This window comes from Carassius auratus, unplaced genomic scaffold (assembly GCF_003368295.1).
Source record: "Carassius auratus strain Wakin unplaced genomic scaffold, ASM336829v1 scaf_tig00001751, whole genome shotgun sequence".
Taxonomy (NCBI): domain Eukaryota; kingdom Metazoa; phylum Chordata; class Actinopteri; order Cypriniformes; family Cyprinidae; genus Carassius; species Carassius auratus.
Window position 1 is genome coordinate 243,236 of NW_020523392.1, and position 18,759 is coordinate 261,994.

At 35.6% G+C, this 18,759-nt stretch overlaps 2 protein-coding genes across 7 annotated transcripts in view; both read left to right on the top strand.

The window, feature by feature from the left end:
* The first annotated feature begins 319 nt into the window (after positions 1 to 319).
* Positions 320 to 10,699, top strand: LOC113069532 (protein FAM160B1-like). The gene is made up of 17 exons (XM_026242661.1): positions 320 to 632; positions 1,939 to 2,017; positions 2,110 to 2,279; positions 4,047 to 4,151; positions 4,228 to 4,350; positions 4,444 to 4,692; positions 4,780 to 4,976; positions 5,464 to 5,578; positions 5,705 to 5,781; positions 5,892 to 6,084; positions 6,296 to 6,468; positions 7,385 to 7,528; positions 7,643 to 7,733; positions 8,631 to 8,774; positions 9,099 to 9,239; positions 9,544 to 9,647; positions 9,837 to 10,699. The coding sequence occupies exons 1-17, from the start codon at positions 588 to 590 to the stop codon at positions 9,946 to 9,948; spliced, it is 2,262 nt and encodes a 753-aa protein (XP_026098446.1). The 5' UTR covers positions 320 to 587; the 3' UTR covers positions 9,949 to 10,699.
* Positions 10,700 to 13,465: 2,766 nt separating this feature from the next.
* The window catches only part of LOC113069533 (actin-binding LIM protein 1-like), a 45,860-nt gene continuing 40,566 nt past the window's right edge, over positions 13,466 to 18,759 (top strand). For 4 of the 6 annotated variants that reach the window (XM_026242667.1, XM_026242668.1, XM_026242677.1 and 1 more), the window contains exon 1: positions 13,466 to 13,724. Coding sequence is in view for 1 of the 6 variants with exons in the window: in XM_026242674.1 (XP_026098459.1) it covers positions 13,712 to 13,724 (13 nt within the window). In the remaining 5 variants the exon portion in view is untranslated. The remainder of the gene's footprint in view (positions 13,725 to 18,759) is intronic. The other 2 variants (XM_026242671.1, XM_026242678.1) reach the window with 1 other exon arrangement.

Below are 18,759 nucleotides of genomic sequence, written 5' to 3' on the forward strand. Positions count from 1 at the left end.
ATAAGAGTCCTCTTGATTTTTTTTGGTTTGTTAGTTTTTTATTATTATTAGTATTATTATTGTTAACAATGAAAACAATAATGTACACAAAAATGTGACATTTTCAGAGAACTGTGCATGCCCCGGTTTCCATGCTGCTGTCCTTTTTTCTTTTTTTTTCTTTTTTTTTTTATCTTTTTACAATTCTCAACGCTTTTAAAATCTACAATAAAATGAAATATCAATATAACATGTAATTGAAAATCGATTTATGTATTTTATTTATTTATTATTGTTATTAATATTTTTAAGTGTGCCGGGGTCTGATGTGCGCTGGCAAAAATGATCAGTGATCTCAGTGTTTGTTCGAGCGCAAAGAAAGTGCCACCGTGGCCTTAAAAACACAAACCCATAATATTATTATTGCAGTGTAGAAGTTCGTGTTTTTCTCAACCTGCGTTCAAATGTAAATACACACTAGCACGCTATCTGTATACATGTATTCAAGTGTGTTTTAGTGTTAAGTGTTCAATCTGGATCACCGCAGAAGGAGCAGAGGCAAGAGAGAGGAGATCTCCAGAGCAAAACTCCTCCTGTCCAAAAACAACATGTTCTCCAAATTCACCTCCATCCTGCAGCACGCTGTTGAGGCGGTAAGAGCTTCTAAAACTACATCTGATCGTATTTGAATGACTGTTTGACTAGGAAAATGAGATATTGATAATCGGTTAGTGTTGATGTGCTGAAGGCCTGTTAGCCAAACACATGAGCTAACAGCTTATGTAATAACAGATCAAAGACAAAACATCTGAAGCTCTTTTAACGGTATCCCCACGTGTGTTTAAGGGTGTATTTCCGCTCGATTGTCGTTTATTATGTTTTTTTATGATTGGTGGGGACATATTAAGCCTTTGTTTGCTTTGTATTTTAGCAGCTGTGCTAAATCTTGCGCAATTCTCGGCTGGTTTTGGTTAAAGGTCTTCATATACGCGAACGTTTTGAGGGTTTATTAAATTTAAAGTGATATTTATAACGTTTTCTAAAATGTATTGATTAGTTTAATGTACATTTCAAATTATATAATCAGCGTTAGCTAGTTAGCATGCTAGCTGCTCATTTGCAGGATGTAAACAAAACAGCTGTTACTATGACACGCGTACAAATGTACGAATATCTTTTCATGTGACTTTACATGATAACATATAAATGTACGTATACACATTTATGTATGTTCAAAATCCCCGACAAAATAAAAAAACTGTGTATTTTGTTAATTCACATGCACAGTGTCCTATGTCATAACATTAGATGGTAACATGTCAACACAGTTTGCATTTATTTGAAAGATAGATCGCTCAAGGACTCTTTTTATGAAACACGTTTCTCAAAAAGAAGTTTGTTAGGTTTATTCGTTAATAGATACTCTGAAAAATATTGTGACGTTTTTGTTGTTTGAAATGTTAGTGATTCCTCTTCATAATCAATTTTGTGACATCATTTTGTGAAATTAAGGCAATATTAGTTAAAACAGCTAATAATTCCGCAAAAACAAAATTAAATGTAACTAACAAAAAGTTTTAAAGTTTTTATTTTGAAAAAGCAACATTTGCAGAGGAAACTTTATTTGTTTGTTTAATACAGTCACCTTCAAATTTTTTTCCTTCAAATGTAAATCTCCAAATCTTTCAGGGGGAATTTTAGTATACACTATTGTAACACAGTGTTTCACACACATGTGCTATGTTGCTTTAAAAATACATATATCATGTAGTAGGCATTTATTTTATTTTTTATGTGTGTTTTGTTCCTGTGGCTCAGTGTTAAAGCTTTGTGTTAGCAGCGCGAAAGGTTGTGTGTTCAATTCCCAGGGAACACACATGCTAAAAAAAAAAAGTATGCTCTGGATAAAAGCGTCTTGTCAAATGCATAAACGTTAATGTGTTTTGTTTTGTTATTCAGCTTGCGCCGTCACTGCCATTGCAAGAAGACTTTGTCTATCATTGGAAGGCCATCACACATTATTACATAGAAACCTCAGGTAAGAGATACAGTGATAGTCAGTCTTGCTTATTGGCCTTTTTTTAACATCAAAGAACCATATGTCATCATCCTCTGTTCATATTTTTGTAGATGACAAAGCCCCAGTGACAGACACCAACATTCCCTCACACCTGGAGCAGATGCTGGATATTCTGACCCAGGAGGAGAGAGAGAGAGAGTCAGGAGAGACGGGACCCTGTATGGAGTATCTTCTCCATCACAAGATCCTGGAGACGCTCTACACCCTGGGCAAAGCAGATGTGAGGGTTTTACTTCGAATTAGTGCTGGTTTTTATCAGTTGCAGGCTTGTAAATATTAGGAATGTCACCTGATTGCTTTTTTTTTTTAGAAGGCTCTGATCAAAAACCTTCTTATGCATCAACTGAAATTAAACATCATAAATGATCAATTTGGAGCTCTCGCACACTCAAGTTTGTTTCAGTATAGTTTTTTCCATTAGCAAAATTTTGGAACACTTACATTCATGCAATACTTAAAATTGCAGCCTTAAAATTTATTTCTTTATTTAAGTCTATGCGGGCAGCTGACTAGGTTTTGGAACAGAGCAAAGAGACTATTTTAAATTTTAAATCGTGTGGCCAGTAGAGACCTACTCATTTACTGTGAGTCATGTTTAGTAAGAGAGACTGTCAGTTGCTTTGTCTCGTTAGTAAAATAACCGCTGGCTGTGTAAAACAGAATGCAAAGCGTCCCAATCCGATTTAATGAACCTTCACACTGCATGTTATTGCTGAGAAAGTGACTAATTCGTTATGTACAACTGTGATACTGTAACTTTTCATTTATTTTTGTAATTTAACTGAGAATCAATGCAGTTCTAAGGTATGGGTTGAGTTGACTGTTGATTAGCTAAATAACACCTGTATTTTTCAGAGTATTTTGGTTCAGATTGTTTTAAAATGGATAGTTCTTCTAATTCTGAATGCTGATTTGATGAGCTGTGTTTAAATGTATTTCTTTCAAGGTAAGGCAAGGCAAGTTTATTTATATAGCACATTTCGTACACAATGGTAATTCAAAGTGCTTTACATACAAGTAAAAATCATGAAGAAGAATTATTAAAAAATAAAATAAAACAAGCAATATATATAAAAAAACTTATTTAAAATGAATTTAAAACATTCAAAAATATGAAATGATTTGACATAAAATACAGTGAATATGTAAATTACAGTGCAATCAGTTCGGACATCGCACAGTGCTCATTCAATAAATGCACAGCTAAACAGATGAGTTTTGAGTCTAGATTTAAATGTGACTAGTTTTTTTTTAGCACATCTGATACATGGAATACTACAATAATGTAGAAATACTTTACCATTTAAATAACATATCATTATTTTAATTTGTATTATAGCAGTATTCAGTTTTGCTCACATTTGAGATAAAAAAAATTCTAAGACACTGTTAACCCATTCGCTTATGCAAAAAAACTTTTTTTTTTTGCTTTTGCGATATCTGCAAACATTGCCTACTGACTGTTTAATTTGCCTACTTTACTGTATTAATTGTGTGCAATAAATGAATTGATCTTATGATTTGATATACACTACCGTTATAGCATAGCATTTTTTAAGAAGTTACTATTTTTATTCAGCAAGGATACACATTAAATTGGTGACAGTAAAGACATTTATAATGTTACAAAAGATGTCTGCTGTTCTTTTTAACTTTCTATTGATCAACGAATCCTAAAAAATATTGTGTAATGCTTTACACAAAAAAAATTTTGATGAAAAATTTTGAACTTTGATGTTAAAAAGAAATGTTTCTTTAGCAGCAAATCAAAAAAATGTAATCAATAAAATAAAAAAAATAAAAAATAGTACTAAATTTTTTTTGCAATATAACTGCTTTATTGGATTTTTGTTTGACTAAATGCAGCTTTGATGAACGAAAGAGACTTCTTTCAAGGACATTTAAAATCGAACAACCCCAAACTTTTGAATGGTGTAATGGTGTAAACTAAATGATTGTAAACTAAATGGTTTTCTTAATACCTTAGTGCCCTCCTGGAATGAAACAGCAGGTTCTGAGTTTCTACACCAAGCTGTTGGGTCGAATCCGCCAACCACTTCTGCCTCACATCAATGTGCACAGACCTGTACAGGTGATCAGAATTACAGTTTTAAACTCTTTTGCGCTTTAAATGTAAGAAAATGGCTCAAATTTGATTGTTTCCTCAGAAACTGGTCCGCCTGTGTGGTGAGGTTCTGGCTGCTCCTACAGAGAATGAAGAGATCCAGTTTCTGTGTACTGTCTGTGCCAAACTGAAGCAGGACCCTTACCTCGTCAACTTCTTCCTTGAAGTGAGTGATTGAGATGGCATTTGTTTGTGTAGGCAGCGTATAGGCACAGTGGCTATATATCTCCCATTGGCATGTCTTCATGTGTTTCTCCAGAATAAGAATAAAAAGTTGGAGGCTGCTAAAGACGGTGGAGCTGATATGGTGAAAAAGGATCCATCTTCTCCTGATACAGGACAGAACCAAAAGCAAAATCCCAGTCCGGTTACATCTGCACTCAAAGAAGCAGCAGCCTGTCAAGCCACCAGCTCAGGGGAAGCTAGTCCATCCTCCGTCCGCACTACACTGCCAAACAACGACAACTACAACCTAGTCAGCTCACTTCTTAACCTCACTAAGAGTCCAGTAAGTGCAGCTCTTGGTCTCTGACACAAAACAGGCCAGCCTGATCAATTTGATTGTGAGTATTAACTGATCTGGTCTCTTTCTCAGGATGGGCGTATTGTGGTGAAGGCATGCGAGGGTCTGATGCTGATAGTCAGTTTGCCTGAGCCAGCTGCAGCCAAATGCCTCACAGAGAACACCGAACTCAGTCAACTTCTCACGGACCGGCTGGCACAATTCTACCGGGCCCTTCCCCAGTCCATGGACCCTCTTGACATCGAAACTGTGGAGTCTGTAAACTGGGGGTACATCATTTTCTAATCCAATACTTATGGTGTATTGCTAATACTTCAAATAAATTCACCTTTTCTTTTCTCTTTCTAATTTTATTTTTTACATATATTTTTAACCTGTATTTCTATGTATTCATATAAATAATATGATATTAATAAGTATTATTATTATGATCTATCTTTACAGTTTATTATATATTTTGACCAAACAGACTTTCTTACCAGTTCGATTTAAAATGTTTAATGAAAGAAGTTAAATGCATACAAAATAACGTTTTATGCATGTTTTCTGTTTTCTACATTTAATTGAAATCACAGACTAAACAATTAAAATAGGTGTACTATTGCTTAATGCATTTAGATCATTGTGATCATTATGATGATGATTTATTTTTATTGCCAGCAAAGTCATCACAAACATATTATGAATATTTACCATGTAGCCTAAGATACATGGAACTGTTTTGAATGTTTATTGAGAGTCTGTGTGTATCTGTAGGTTGGATGTGTATAATCTGAAAGAAGATGGTGCAGCTTTCACAGGCAAACGTGCACTTATTTCTTTCCTGTCGTGGCTGGACTATTGTGATCAGCTCATCAAAGAGGCACAGAAGGTAAAGACAATTCAATCAAAGACCAAGTCATGCTTAAACTGTCTGTCTATAAGCTGCAAGAACATATAAGTGGATATTTTTTTAGTTTTTGTAACATGTTTGTGTTTTGCTCCTCTGTGACGTTAGACGGCTGCTACAGTTCTGGCTCGGGCCGTGAGAGAGCGGTTCTTTGTTGCCGTAATGGAGCCTCAGCTAATGCAAACGTAAGTTATGGAGGCTATCTCAGGGTTGTTTACTAGTCTCACATTCTTTGCAGATTGTTTCCTTTCTCACATACATGTTTGCGTACTTTCTCATTTTTGACTCACTCCAGGTCAGAGGTTGGCATTCTGACTTCAACAGCCCTGTTAAACAGGATCATCAGACAGGTGACTTCAGAAGCCCTGCTCCAGGAGACCGTTTACTTCCTGTTGGGGGAGGAAACTGGACCAGAGACACCTGCAGGCATTACCCAGCATCCCCTGAGACACAGACTCATAGAACATTGTGACCACTTGTCAGATGAGGTAACCCTGGCTGCCATAACTGCATTAATCGATGCATTTCATCCTCTTTAGACTATATTAAACTAAATTCTATAGAAAATAGAAATATTTATGTGAATCTATAGATAAGTCTCTGTAAAATAAGTCACATATTATCATTGGATGGACACCTCCTTATAGATCTTCTGCCGCTGTTTTTAGTGTTTTTATATTCATGTATTTCTGGTTGTAGATAAGCATCATGACCCTACGGCTCTTTGAGCATCTGCTGCAGAAACCATGTCAGCACATTCTGCAGAACCTGGTGCTGCGCTGCTTGGAAGAACGCAACTACATGGAGAACAAGCAGCCCGAGGAACGAGAGGAGCGCGAGCACATGGAGAACGGCCAACTGCATGACGCCGTGTAAGAGCTGCTGCTGAACTTCCAGATCGTTCTGATCGATGCGTCTGCGTGGTTCTAGAACTTGCAAGATGAAGATGAACTCATTGCCCTGCAATTTCTGAATGAATAATGTTCAATTGCAAGACAACCAAAGTGATGCTTTTGAAATGTGTTTTGGTTGTTGGATGTTGTATAATGATACTGTTGATGAAGGGATTTAGACATCTTGAGTAATTAGAGTTGAGGTGTGTCATTGTGTTTTATCTGTAGACTTTTAATTCAGATTAATAATTTTAAATCTTAATATAATTTATAATTTTAAGCCATTTGCAGAGTGACTTCCCCTAAAAACTTCAACAATAAGTCTCTGTGACACTGTAACAATGCTCTGTTTGTTTGAGAATGCATTGTAACATACCAACATTATCACGACCAATGCACTGAATTTAAGACTGAATTATCGGTTTGGTGATCACTGGGTTTGGGAAAACCTGCTTGACACACTTTACTTTTAAATGAATGAACAATACAACAGCATATCATGCACTGAGAAATGAACGAGCAAGCAATAGTACATTCATTCTGATTCCGCTTTTGTCTTGATTGGAGAAGATTGCTGATAACAGCATTTAAAAAAAAACGGTTCAAGAAGTAGTTGCATTTATTAGTAACAATTCTTCTGAATAGCTTGAGTATAATTTATCAAAAATGTGCTTGACATGAATCCATAGTATAATATAAATGGGACTATCTTATGAAAACTATATTATGGTAGCAATACGCTGTAGTGGTGCTTTATTCTTTATTCTGTTATTCTATACTTAATTTTTGTTCTTAGATAATCTCCTGTGTATCTTCAGAGATCAAAAACACTCCATATGTGAGATGTAATATGAATGCAGTCATTTAATTATATCTCTTTGTTTTGTTTCCTCAGAGATCTTGAAGAAGACCCGCTGTTCTCCGATCTTTCCCCTGATAACAGACTCTCCAGCCCCGATTGGTTAAGCTGCTCTCCACCACCAAGCACAGAACACACTAAGCCTGATGGGAAGACGGAGGTCCACAAAATAGTTAACAGGTACTGCAGGACACCCTTCCATGACACGTCTGACCAGCTGTGATGTGCCAGATTTATCATTTTGTGATGAGATAAAAACTTCCCAGATGAAAATGTAGTGTACTTTTCTTGTAGTTTCCTGTGTTTGGTGCCTGATGAGGCAAAATCATCCTATCAGGTTGAGGGCACAGGCTATGACACCTACTTAAGAGATGCACACAGACAGGTGAGAAATAAATCCAAGAAAAAGAAAAAAATAGTGAATGTTTGATATATTCCATAGCTTCAGTTTACCAATGCTTTACGAAAATTAGCTCTCATACCACATGATAATTACATGATTTTACTAATGTGACCCTGGACCACAAAACCAATCATAAAGGTATTTTTTATGATCATTTATACATCTGACAGATGAAAAGATAAGCTTTCTATTGTTGTATGGTTTGTAAGGATCTGACAATATATGGCCAAGATACAGCTATTAGACACTGCAAGAAATAAAACATTCTAAATATTCAGAAAACCGCCTTTAAAGTTGTCCACATGAAGTTTTTAGCAATGCATATTACTAATCAAAAATTTATTTTTGATATATTTATGGTAGGAAATTCACAAAATATCTTCATGGAACAATATATTTACTTAATATCCTAGTGATTTTTGGCTATTGCTACAAATATACCTGTGCTACTGGTTTTGTGGTCCAGGTTCACAAATGTATATGAGATAATGATAAGATTTAAGAAATTATAAAATCAGCACTCTGGTGTTACGAATACAGTATTTTGTATATAATATTTTTATTTTACTTAAATCTTTGATTATTTATTATATATTACTTTGATTATTCATGGAATTAAGTTGAGGGTTTACAGACATACATAAAATAATAAAATAATAAAAGTGTGCTACAAGTATTATAAGATGTATTATGATAAATTAAAAAAGGTTTTGTGGTTCTATACAAATGAGCATGCATTGCAACATACTAACATTGTCACCATCAATGGACTGAATCTATACGTTTGGCAACCAGTGGCATGATTATAAATTAATTATTATATTACATAAATCATTATGAATTTATAGTTTAAATTTGTATTTGGTTGTATGTTGACAGTTTCGGGACTATTGTGGAGTTTGTCAGAGGTGGGACTGGCGTAGCAGTCCAAAACCCTTTGAGAAGTGTAATCTGGACAGTCCTTTTTTCGAAGGACACTTCCTCAAAGTGTTGTTTGACAGAATGGGGCGAATCCTCGATCAGGTGTGTGAACCTAAGATGTTTACTGATATGTGTGACAACATGATAAAAAGGAATCACAAAAGTTGTGAGTGCAACTGCACTAATGCGCTATATCCAAAATCTATCTATCTATCTATCTATCTATCTATCTATCTATCTATCTATCTATCTATCTATATATGGAGTTTCAAAAGATATGGAATATAGTGCAAAATTATGTAAATGATTTTACATTTAAGGGCTCATTCACTTTCATTTACATAGTTTATATGTTTTATTTTTAAGCAATCCTAAGGTCAGTGTTGGATGACCTGCTGATGTCTCTCTCTCTCTGTCTCCCTCCAGCCGTATGATGTTAACCTGCAGGTGACGTCTGTGTTGTCTAAGCTGTCTCTGCTGCCTCATGCTCATCTTCACGAGTACCTGCTGGATCCGTACATTAACCTGGCGCCGGGCTGCAGATCTCTCTTCTCCGTCATCGTCAGGGTACGTCTACTGTCGTCCACACTGAATCACTACTGTCAACACAATAAGTGCCACGCAAAAATGATCCTAGCTCTGCAGTTTTCAAAGAGCAAACCTGCTCTTTTTAATGGACTGCTATATATAGCCCGTTAGACTGTACGTTAAACATACAGCATTATATAATTACTCGCCAATGACCATTTTAGATTGTCGTTGGATGGTTTAAATGAAACTGACTCTAACAGGATTAATTTAGATGATATTTTTTTTATTTAGAAACCTCTTAGACTGTCAATCCCATTGTTTATATGGATGCTTTGATCAGGTGGTTGGCGATCTGATGTTGAGAACTCACCGCATTCCTGATTTCACCCCTAAACTCCTGTTGGTGAGGAAGAGACTTCTGGGACTTGAGCCAGAGGGGATGAGGTAAGGGGTAGATGCATGTATGTGTATTTGCACAAAAGATGCATAAAACGGTATCAATGTTTATTAATCTTAAAGCAATGTGACTATATCATGATTCACTATATGAACATTTTATGTATTGTGCAGCCTCAAAATAGATTATTTCTTTGCTGAGTATCTGTGATAAAGAGGTTCATCTTTGTCCTACAGCGTTGATCACGTGACGTTGCTCGAGGGGGTGATTGTTCTGGAGGAGTTCTGCAAAGAGCTCGCGGCTATCGCTTTTGTGAAGTTCCATGCATCCGCCTCCACTTCCCCCTGATCCTCTCTCGCCACTGTGTACAGGACACAAACAGATGAATAACAGATGAAAGGGGGCGGATGGCACAGGAACGACAAACCCAACTGCACTCATCCTGCGACAGGACTCGCATTCAAGGATGTTTCATTCGCGCTATCTCTGGGATGTTTCCATAACTCTGACTGAGCGTACTGTTCTAAATGCACCGGAGAGGAGAATTTCATTAATGGGAAATGTGATTCTTGTGGAACTGCCCATCTGGAGAGGATTTTGTAGCATTGACATGTAAAGGAAAAAGTCTAAAACCTACTAACTTAATGCCAAAAAATTAGGTTCAAACGTACAAAAACAAAATGGACTTAAATTCAATTTAAGTAATGAAAACATACAATAAGTAAAAAGAAAAACGCTGACTGCTAAATTAAATATTTAATTATTAATGATTATCTGTCATTTGCAGTATCAGAGATGCTGTCATCTGTAATCTGTTCCTCAGAGAAAAATAGTGCTGATGAAACACAAGTTAATTCATAATTTAAAAATACAATAATTGAGGATTCAAATTCTATCTGCGTTTGAATAATTGGAGAACCAGAAAATGACTACAATTTTAAGTGAATCCTCATTATTATTATTATTATTTTTTTATTTTTTTTCTGGTAGCGTTTGCCAACTTTTCTTTTAAGTGAACAGTGGACTGATTTGTGATTGGGCACATTTGCACTCAAACCGGTTTCCACTGGTGCATGCCCAGAGAGCTGTTCATCCTTTATGTTCCTGACAGTGTTCCGAAATCATTTTAGGTGTTAAACTTGACATGTTGTGTGTGTGCCTTGGTCTCAGCTAGACAATAGCTGTGTCCTTCATCCTGTATCATCACATATTTATTATAGATTTAAAAGATCATTTTAAAGGAATAGTTCACCTAACAAAACAATAATAATGTACTGTATATGTCCTGATGTTGTTGAAACCCAATAGTTTCTATGAAACAACATGCAATGGATGCACCTGAAATAGTGATGGACACAAAAAGTACCCTAAAAATGATTCTTTTAATTTGTGCTCTTTATACCAAGTTCTCTAAAGCAACTGTTATAGATTTGTGTGAACTAATAGGGAAAATTTCATAAGTCAAGATTTTCAGTGAATGAGTTTAATTTCAGTCTGTTTCTCAAACAGAGATGTTGTACAATTAGGAAGACTTAATATTATACATTTATTTGATATTTTTAAGTTAGCAAAAATAATGTTTTATATATATATATATATATATATATATATATATATATATATATATATATATATATATATATATATATTTGGAACAACTTTATGGTGAGTAAATTATGACAAAAGGTGTTTTTTTTTTTTTTTTAGGTGAACTATTCCTTTTAAAGCTCAGAAACGATCAGCTGGTTTAGAGTTTAGCTGCTTCCTTACAAGGGATCTTTAACATTGTATGTTTGCATTATGTGGCAGAGTGGTATTATACCAGCAATAGTGTTATTCGTCAGGCTGCTCTCTTCATCTGCTCCTGCTCTTTGTAAAGGACGTGCTGCTCTAAATGCACACCATGTACATTTGGCAAAGAAGGGGCACAGCTTGAAGTAGGGTTGGGTTTTTATTTTCTTTTTGGACGGCTGGCTTCCAGGGCCTTCTCACAATGCCTTGGCTTCTCGGCTTGATTTAACAATCTTTACAGGGTTTAGATTTATGTGTCGCAATCATTACTTTCCATCCATAATATATGAGTATATTTAAGGCGGCATCGAGTAAAGATTTGCATTTATTTTGAGAAATTGCACACTAGTGTCTGTTTATGCATTTTACATGTCTGTCTTTTTAATTTAATTTTCTTTAAAACCAAAGGATGTATCATCACAGGAGCAACATGACTGCTTCAGAGAGAAAGAAAAATAAAGCATCTTTTCCTTTTTTAATTCTTGATCATGCACATTTTATACAGAGTTCAGAACTGTGTATATAAGAATGTACAGTTATAACTGTAGTGATGTCTGGTGTGAAATGCATGCGAGGTCGTATCTGTTAATATGCAGCAGAGGAAAGCATATTCCTTCTCTATCTGACCTTCCATTGTTTTGTTTTTTTTGTTTGTTTTGTTTTGTCTTCTTTTGCCTATTTATGGGGATATTTGTGATGCCTTATTTTAAATGCAGTAATTGGTTTAAGCCCGTATATTCTGCAATCCTGGTTTTGAGTTATACATCTAAGAAAAATTTGGCTTTATTTTACTGTCCATTTTATTATTATTTTTTTTAAGTTGTAAATCAATGTTTTCCATTTGTTAAAATATTTCTGAGCTTTCTGCTTTTTCTGTTTTTTTTTTTTTTTTCTTCTGAATATGTAATTTATCTGCTTCGACCCAATCACTGTTCTGCTTGACTGATTTATTCCCGTCACTTGTACAGATGTAGCTCACTCGTTTGTCAGGAGGGATCTTCTGTTGAATTTGTACACCACTGCCATGGTGTCACAATGTGACACTTTTTAGAAGAAAAAGAAAGTTAACCGGTTACCATTTTAGGGATGAAATGTCATGTGATCTCAGTTGCTTGATTCTGCTGGGCCTGTAAATCTCTTTAAAGAGGTTTGCTGTGTCCGGTGGCTTACATTTAATTAATTTCACTCCGTCCTAATTAAAACATTTGCTTTCTTCAATTTTGTTATTGATTGGTTTTATTGAGCAGTTTATTCTGACTAAATTTAATGTTTTTGCATTGTTGCTTATTGCTAATATTTCACTTCAGAAGATGCAGATTGGATGTGGCTCTCTCCCAGTGGAAATCGAACATTTTCTGAACTCCCGTTGAACTCTCACAGTGGATGAAGTTTGTGGAGTTGGTGTATTTAGCGGTCTTAAGAGGGCAACCCTACCGGTCAGTTCAGGTTATGGGTTCAATTTCATTTCATGGTGGTCCATCTTATGTTCTAATTTTAAAAACTCACAGGCTGATGCAGATGGCCCGTGGGCCGTAGTTTGGACCTTCATTTCTGCAAATTTTCACTCCCAAAATTATACAGTGTGTCCGTGGCCAGTGAAAATTTATATATATATATATAAATGAGAACTACAGAGAGGAGCAGTCACAACTGGTTAATTGTGGAGGTATGACTGTTCATAGCATCTCAACTATGTAAAGGAGGGGAAAATAAGAGGGATTTATCACATAAAAAAAAGGTAATTTTACAAGTGAAAAAAAAATGCAGTCCATATATATATATATTCATTTGCAAAATAAGTCACTTTTATTCCAAGCTTTAAACCAAATATATACAATCAAAATGATTATAAAATTTTAATAATTTGTATTTTTATATATATAATTTTACTGTATGTGATATATATGGTTCTTTTTTTTTATTTTTAATAATATTGTGAATAATAAAATGTAAAAAGAAATAGAAGCAGACGAAACCAACATAACGAAGTTAAAAAGGGGACAACCTTTTCTTTCGTCTGAACCGTGCACGCATGTTTTAATCACTTCAACTGTATGTCCCATGTTAAATTTGCGTCTTTGCATTTTCTAGCGTATTTACTTCTCGGGTGATATCAGTGGTAGCCAATGAGCTACACATATATCTGTTTGATCAAAACTATTGCTGAGAGAAATTATTTAGGCAGGTCGCTGTATATTAGTACTAGCGCCCCTAAATTCTAAACCTTGGCTGATCAGATCCGTGCACTTTATTCTCTGACAAAACAGAAAGGAACCGATCGGGATCACTTCCATCCGGACCGGACGCGGCGTTATCGGGCATGTCTGTGCGCGGTGAGTGGAACACGCGTTTATGCATTATCATCATATCATCATCATCATCATCATCAGACAGCACCTGTCTGTCCAGTAATTCCAGTCACTGGCATTACCTGCTCATGCTGCAGAATTTGAGCGCTTTTTATCAGGCTCGTCGTGAATGCTGTATTAAAATCGATTTCGATCTTCTCTGAATCTCTCATCCATAATATAACACATTGTTTACTCAATAACTTGCACTCAACTCGTTAAGTGAATTAAGGTTTATAATAATTTAATGACAGTGTGTCAGAATGTCGTTTTTTTTTTTTTTTTTTTTTTTTTTTTTTTTCAAAAATGGTATCGTAAAACTTCAGTCATACACCAGATGGCACCAGAGTAGAGCTCACCAGTCACCACAATAAAGCAAGACCGGGGTTAGTTGTCACACCACTTTGTGATTACTAGTGATGGGAAGTTCGGATCATTTTACCGACTCGGACTTTTGAGTCTCGTTCAGCAAAATGAACGAATCTTTTTTCGAGTGATTTCGTTCATTTCGTTCATTTTAGCAAAATGTTATTAAAATATTAAGTGCTACCTCCCCAACACATCTAGTACTTACGCAAAGATGATCACACGACAAACAATACAAAAATAAAATGCTATGAGATAAAGAAAAAAATACTCATTCTTTACCTGGGTCTTCAGTCTGTGATTAGCTCATCTCACCTCTTATCTGACAAGAAGTCTTCAGGTTTAAGTCATTCCTTAATCACGTGACAGCCCCATACGCAAAACTAACGCGGTCTTGAGCCGGAAAGAGAATTGATTAGTTCATCTCATGAGTCTTTCGGGTCGAGTTTGACTCGTTCCTTAATCACGTGACAGCCCCATGCGCTATTTCTGACATTTGTCACTGTGTTTTTGTTACTGTTTGTTGAGGATCTGTGGTTTGTTATTATTTTATAAATAAATAAAACCCTGTTATAAATAAAATTTTGATTAATTTGTCTTCTTGACTGTCTATCGGTAAATAAACACTAGGCTATATAATAATATAATAATCCAAGCTTACAATAAAAAGTATTTATAGACTAGTTTGTTCATTTTTACTCCAATTTTGAGTTTGCTGGTATAATAATTGCTTTTCCTAGGCAGACTTGACATATTGGTGTAATATATGTATAAGAAGATTGCTCAAAAAAGGACATAATGACATACATTAAAAGCAAATAACATTTTGAATTTGAATTATTAATGTTAAAGACAAATGTTAAAGACATTAAGGTTATGATAACTTCAGCTTTAACAGTTTTAACCCAGCTCAGAGTGAGGAGTTTCAGATCCTGGTTCACTGCCAGTGCAGGGGCCATGTTTTGGGAAGACTTTGACGAAAGGGTAGCAAGTTTGAGGCCTTCTGCTACCTCTTCTAAGACCTCAGATGCTATGATGGCCAACCTTGCAGAGCCACTCTTACCCCACACATCAGACCCTCTGGCCTGGTGGAGGAGATGTTCACCAGTTTACACAAGCCTTTCTGAAGTCACAAAGACAAGACTTTGCATTGTGGCCACATCCGTGCCATCTGAATTTTTTTTTTCTAAAACTGGGCAGATTATCTCAGATAGAAGAACTCACAGACTCAGCCCATCCAAGGTCAGGGAGCTTGTTGTTTTTTTAATAATGTAAACATGCCTTAAAGCAAGTCCTAAAAATATAGCCACAGTGTGTTATTTATTTTAAAGCTTATTTATTTTTATTTATTTAGAAAAAGACTAGCTTGTTGTGCAATATTTTTGTTGTTGTGATTTTAAAAGGTAATTTGTTATTGTTATAAGGCTCCATTGCTTTAGTATCTCTTAATTTTCATTTATTTTTTATTCAAATGGTTTAAAATTATTTTGGGAATAGCTTGTTGTGCAATATTTAGTTTTTCTTTTTTTTATATATTGTACTTTTAAAGTTCATTTGTTAAGGTTATTAGACCCTGTGGCTTTATTATCTTTTCATTTTAATTTCATTTTTAATTATTTACATTTTTATTATTTTAATTTATTTTGGAATAGTTGTCCTCTTTGTTAAAAAGCTTTTCTGTAATAAACAATAAACAACTATTCAAAAGTATGTACAGTGTTTTTAATGTTTATAAAGTGTCATATGTTACAAAAGTATGGTTTACACAGACAATCTGATTTAATAACTGCACAACTAAACAAAAACAAACAGACAGAAAAAAAGATCAACATTTTAAGCATAACCAACTCTTTATTTCCACATTCAGTGTTATGGAAAAGTACCACCATGACAGAAATTAAAAACAACAATTTGAAACCAGAAATGCACCACGTTACTGTAAGAGTAAATAATACTAATAATAAATAAGTACTACGCACCCATTTTGTAAGGAAAGTTGTAAATGAACTAATTACTCTAGCCAATGTTGTCACACAGTACAAAAGAACGAAAAACCCGAAGAACCGAAAGATGAACTATTCAATTATCTGCATTCTTTTACTGTCAGTGTCTATGGTTTTAGCGTATGGGTCTGTCACGTGATTAAGGAACGACTCGACCCGAAGACTCATGAGATGAACTAATCAATTCTCTTTCCGGCTCAAATTGCATTGGGTTTAACGTATTGGGCTGTCACGTGATTGAGGAACGAGTCAAAAACCCGATAGACTCGAACTATGAACTAATCAATTCTCTTTCCGGCTCATGCTGCATTGGGTTTAATGTATTGGGCTGTCACGTGATTGAGGAACGAGTCAAAAACCCGATAGACTCGAACTATGAACTAATCAATTCTCTTTCCGGCTCATATTGCATTGGGTTTAACGTATTGGGCTGTCACGTGATTGAGGAACGAGTCAAAAACCCGATAGACTCGAACTATGAACTAATCAATTCTCTTTCCGGCTCAAGACTGCATTGAATGACAGGTGAATTACTACTACTAGAACAGAACCCATAGAATAATGCGCATGCGCGACTGAACGAATCACTCCCCGAGACGACTCGTTCTTCCCGAGTCACATTAAAGATTCGTTCAAAATGAACGAATCGTTCAAGAACGACACATCACTAGTGATTACCATGTTTCTTCTGGTGTGTTTATGCCTGAAAAAACCCGATTGCAGAAGCTTAAAGTATAACCTTGGCTAGTCCGCGGTTTTAAAAACGGTTGCCGCGGGTTGTTTTTCATGTCATCGGGTTGAAGCGACCCCAATAATGTGATATTTAGCCCCTAAAATGATAATTTTACCAGGGAAACTCCGCTCAAAAACTTGCATTTTATCCCCCAGAACCAGTCCTTTAAGTGGGCCAGTAAGCACCAGTAACGTTACTCAGTACCGCCACTTCCAAATATAGCTCTTGAGCACTGCCACCTCTCCATGCGCCCAGAATGTGATTTTAGCGTACAGGTAAGTTCATTTGGACATCTGTTTTAATATAGGTTTTAATCCTTTGCCTACGCTGCCGCTTTTCAGAGCTTCTTCCAAGTTCGGCGTATGGAGCGTGAATCATTTGAACCAGTTTGGGAGTTCGAAGCGGGATCGCGAATCATTTGAGTCAGTTCGGGAGTTCGTAGCGGGTTCGCGAATCATTTGAGTCAGTTCGGGAGTTCGTAGCGGGTTCGCGAATCATTTGAATCAATCTGGGGATCGCGAATCATTTGAGTCAGTTTTGGAGTTCGGAGCGGGATCGCAAATCATTTGAATCAGTTCGGGAGTTCGGAGCGGCTTCGCGGATCATTTGAGTCAGTTCGAGGAATCGGAGCGGGTTCGCGAATCATATCAGTCAGGTCGGGAGTTCGTAGCGGGATCGCGAATCATTTGAGTCAGTTCGGGAGTTATTAAAAATCCTTTTGCACATTTTATTAATGTTCAGTAGTTCTTTCTAGCTCAAGCAAATCCACAAACTAATAAAATTATTTATTATTAAGGTCGCCTGTTGACTGCTGTATATAAAACCCCTTCAATATAGTTGTATACCTCAGGGGATGAGGGGAGTCATCAAAAAAAAAAATATTTTTAATAGAGTACAGACACCTCTTTTGGGCCACTTAAAGCACTGCCCAGAACGCAATTTTTATCGGGGACCACCCTCGAAACGCTATTGGGCTAGTTTTGAGAAGCAATTGGGTAAGTTTTGTTGTGAAAACCTGGCAAACTAGAACCTTAGCGTCTCTCAGGAATGAAAACGAGGCTCTGTGGAACTGAATTACAGTGTGTAAATTCAATGGATTGTACTGTTGTTTAACTATAAAAACATCTTTCTGTCTTCCAGGAGACAAAAGCTCCATAAAACAGCTTTAAAAATCTTCCAGTCGACTAAAACGTCTACGGCTTTGAAAGTTGGAACCTTAATTTTAAAGATTATAAGTGTATCCCTCAAAATCTTGTTTTCATTTCCACGTTCAATATGTTTTACAATTTCAATTAGTTTCACATAACAACGGGAAAAACTGTACCTGTTAAATACACATAATATATTAATGGTGCAATGTTAAGTGCAACTGAGGTTTGTGGAATGTCCAAGTGGTTTCGTATCACAGCTCAGCATTTTATTGTTTTAATGCTGGTGCTCTTAGGTCAATCAATATATCAGTCCATGTTATTGAACTACGCCATGTTCAGAGGATGAACTGTGTGAAGGAGTGAAGCAGCTTTACCACTAATGCAAGTCCAAGCAACATCCTGAAAGATTAAATCATCTTATTGTACTTTATTTGCACCCCTTTTCTATAGGAAAGCACATAATCACTTCAGATTTATAGGAAAGCACTTGCTTCAGATAAGATCACGAAAATGTTTTATTAATTTAAATATAAAAAAACAACTTTTTCATCTTTAAATTAATAAAATATTTTTGCGATCTTGAAGCAATGGTTTATCAGTGCATCTTATATTCACCAATGCTGTATTTATTTGATCATAAAAAAACAGCAATGTTATTACAAATATTACAATTTACAGTAACTGTTTTATATTTTATTTTAAAGTAAAACAATTTTCTGTAATGTCAAAGATGAATTTTCAGCATCATTCAGTCACATGATCCTTCA

What these genes read in the sequence shown, in the direction of transcription:
- LOC113069532 (XM_026242661.1), top strand. Translation starts at nt 588, where the DNA reads ATGTTCTCCAAATTCACCTCCATCCTGCAGCACGCTGTTGAGGCG. An exon ending in TGCAGCACGCTGTTGAGGCG is followed by an intron (nt 633 to 1,938) that starts GTAAGAGCTTCT and finishes TTTGTTATTCAG; the next exon opens with CTTGCGCCGTCACTGCCATT. An exon ending in GTCCACAAAATAGTTAACAG is followed by an intron (nt 7,529 to 7,642) that starts GTACTGCAGGAC and finishes CTTTTCTTGTAG; the next exon opens with TTTCCTGTGTTTGGTGCCTG.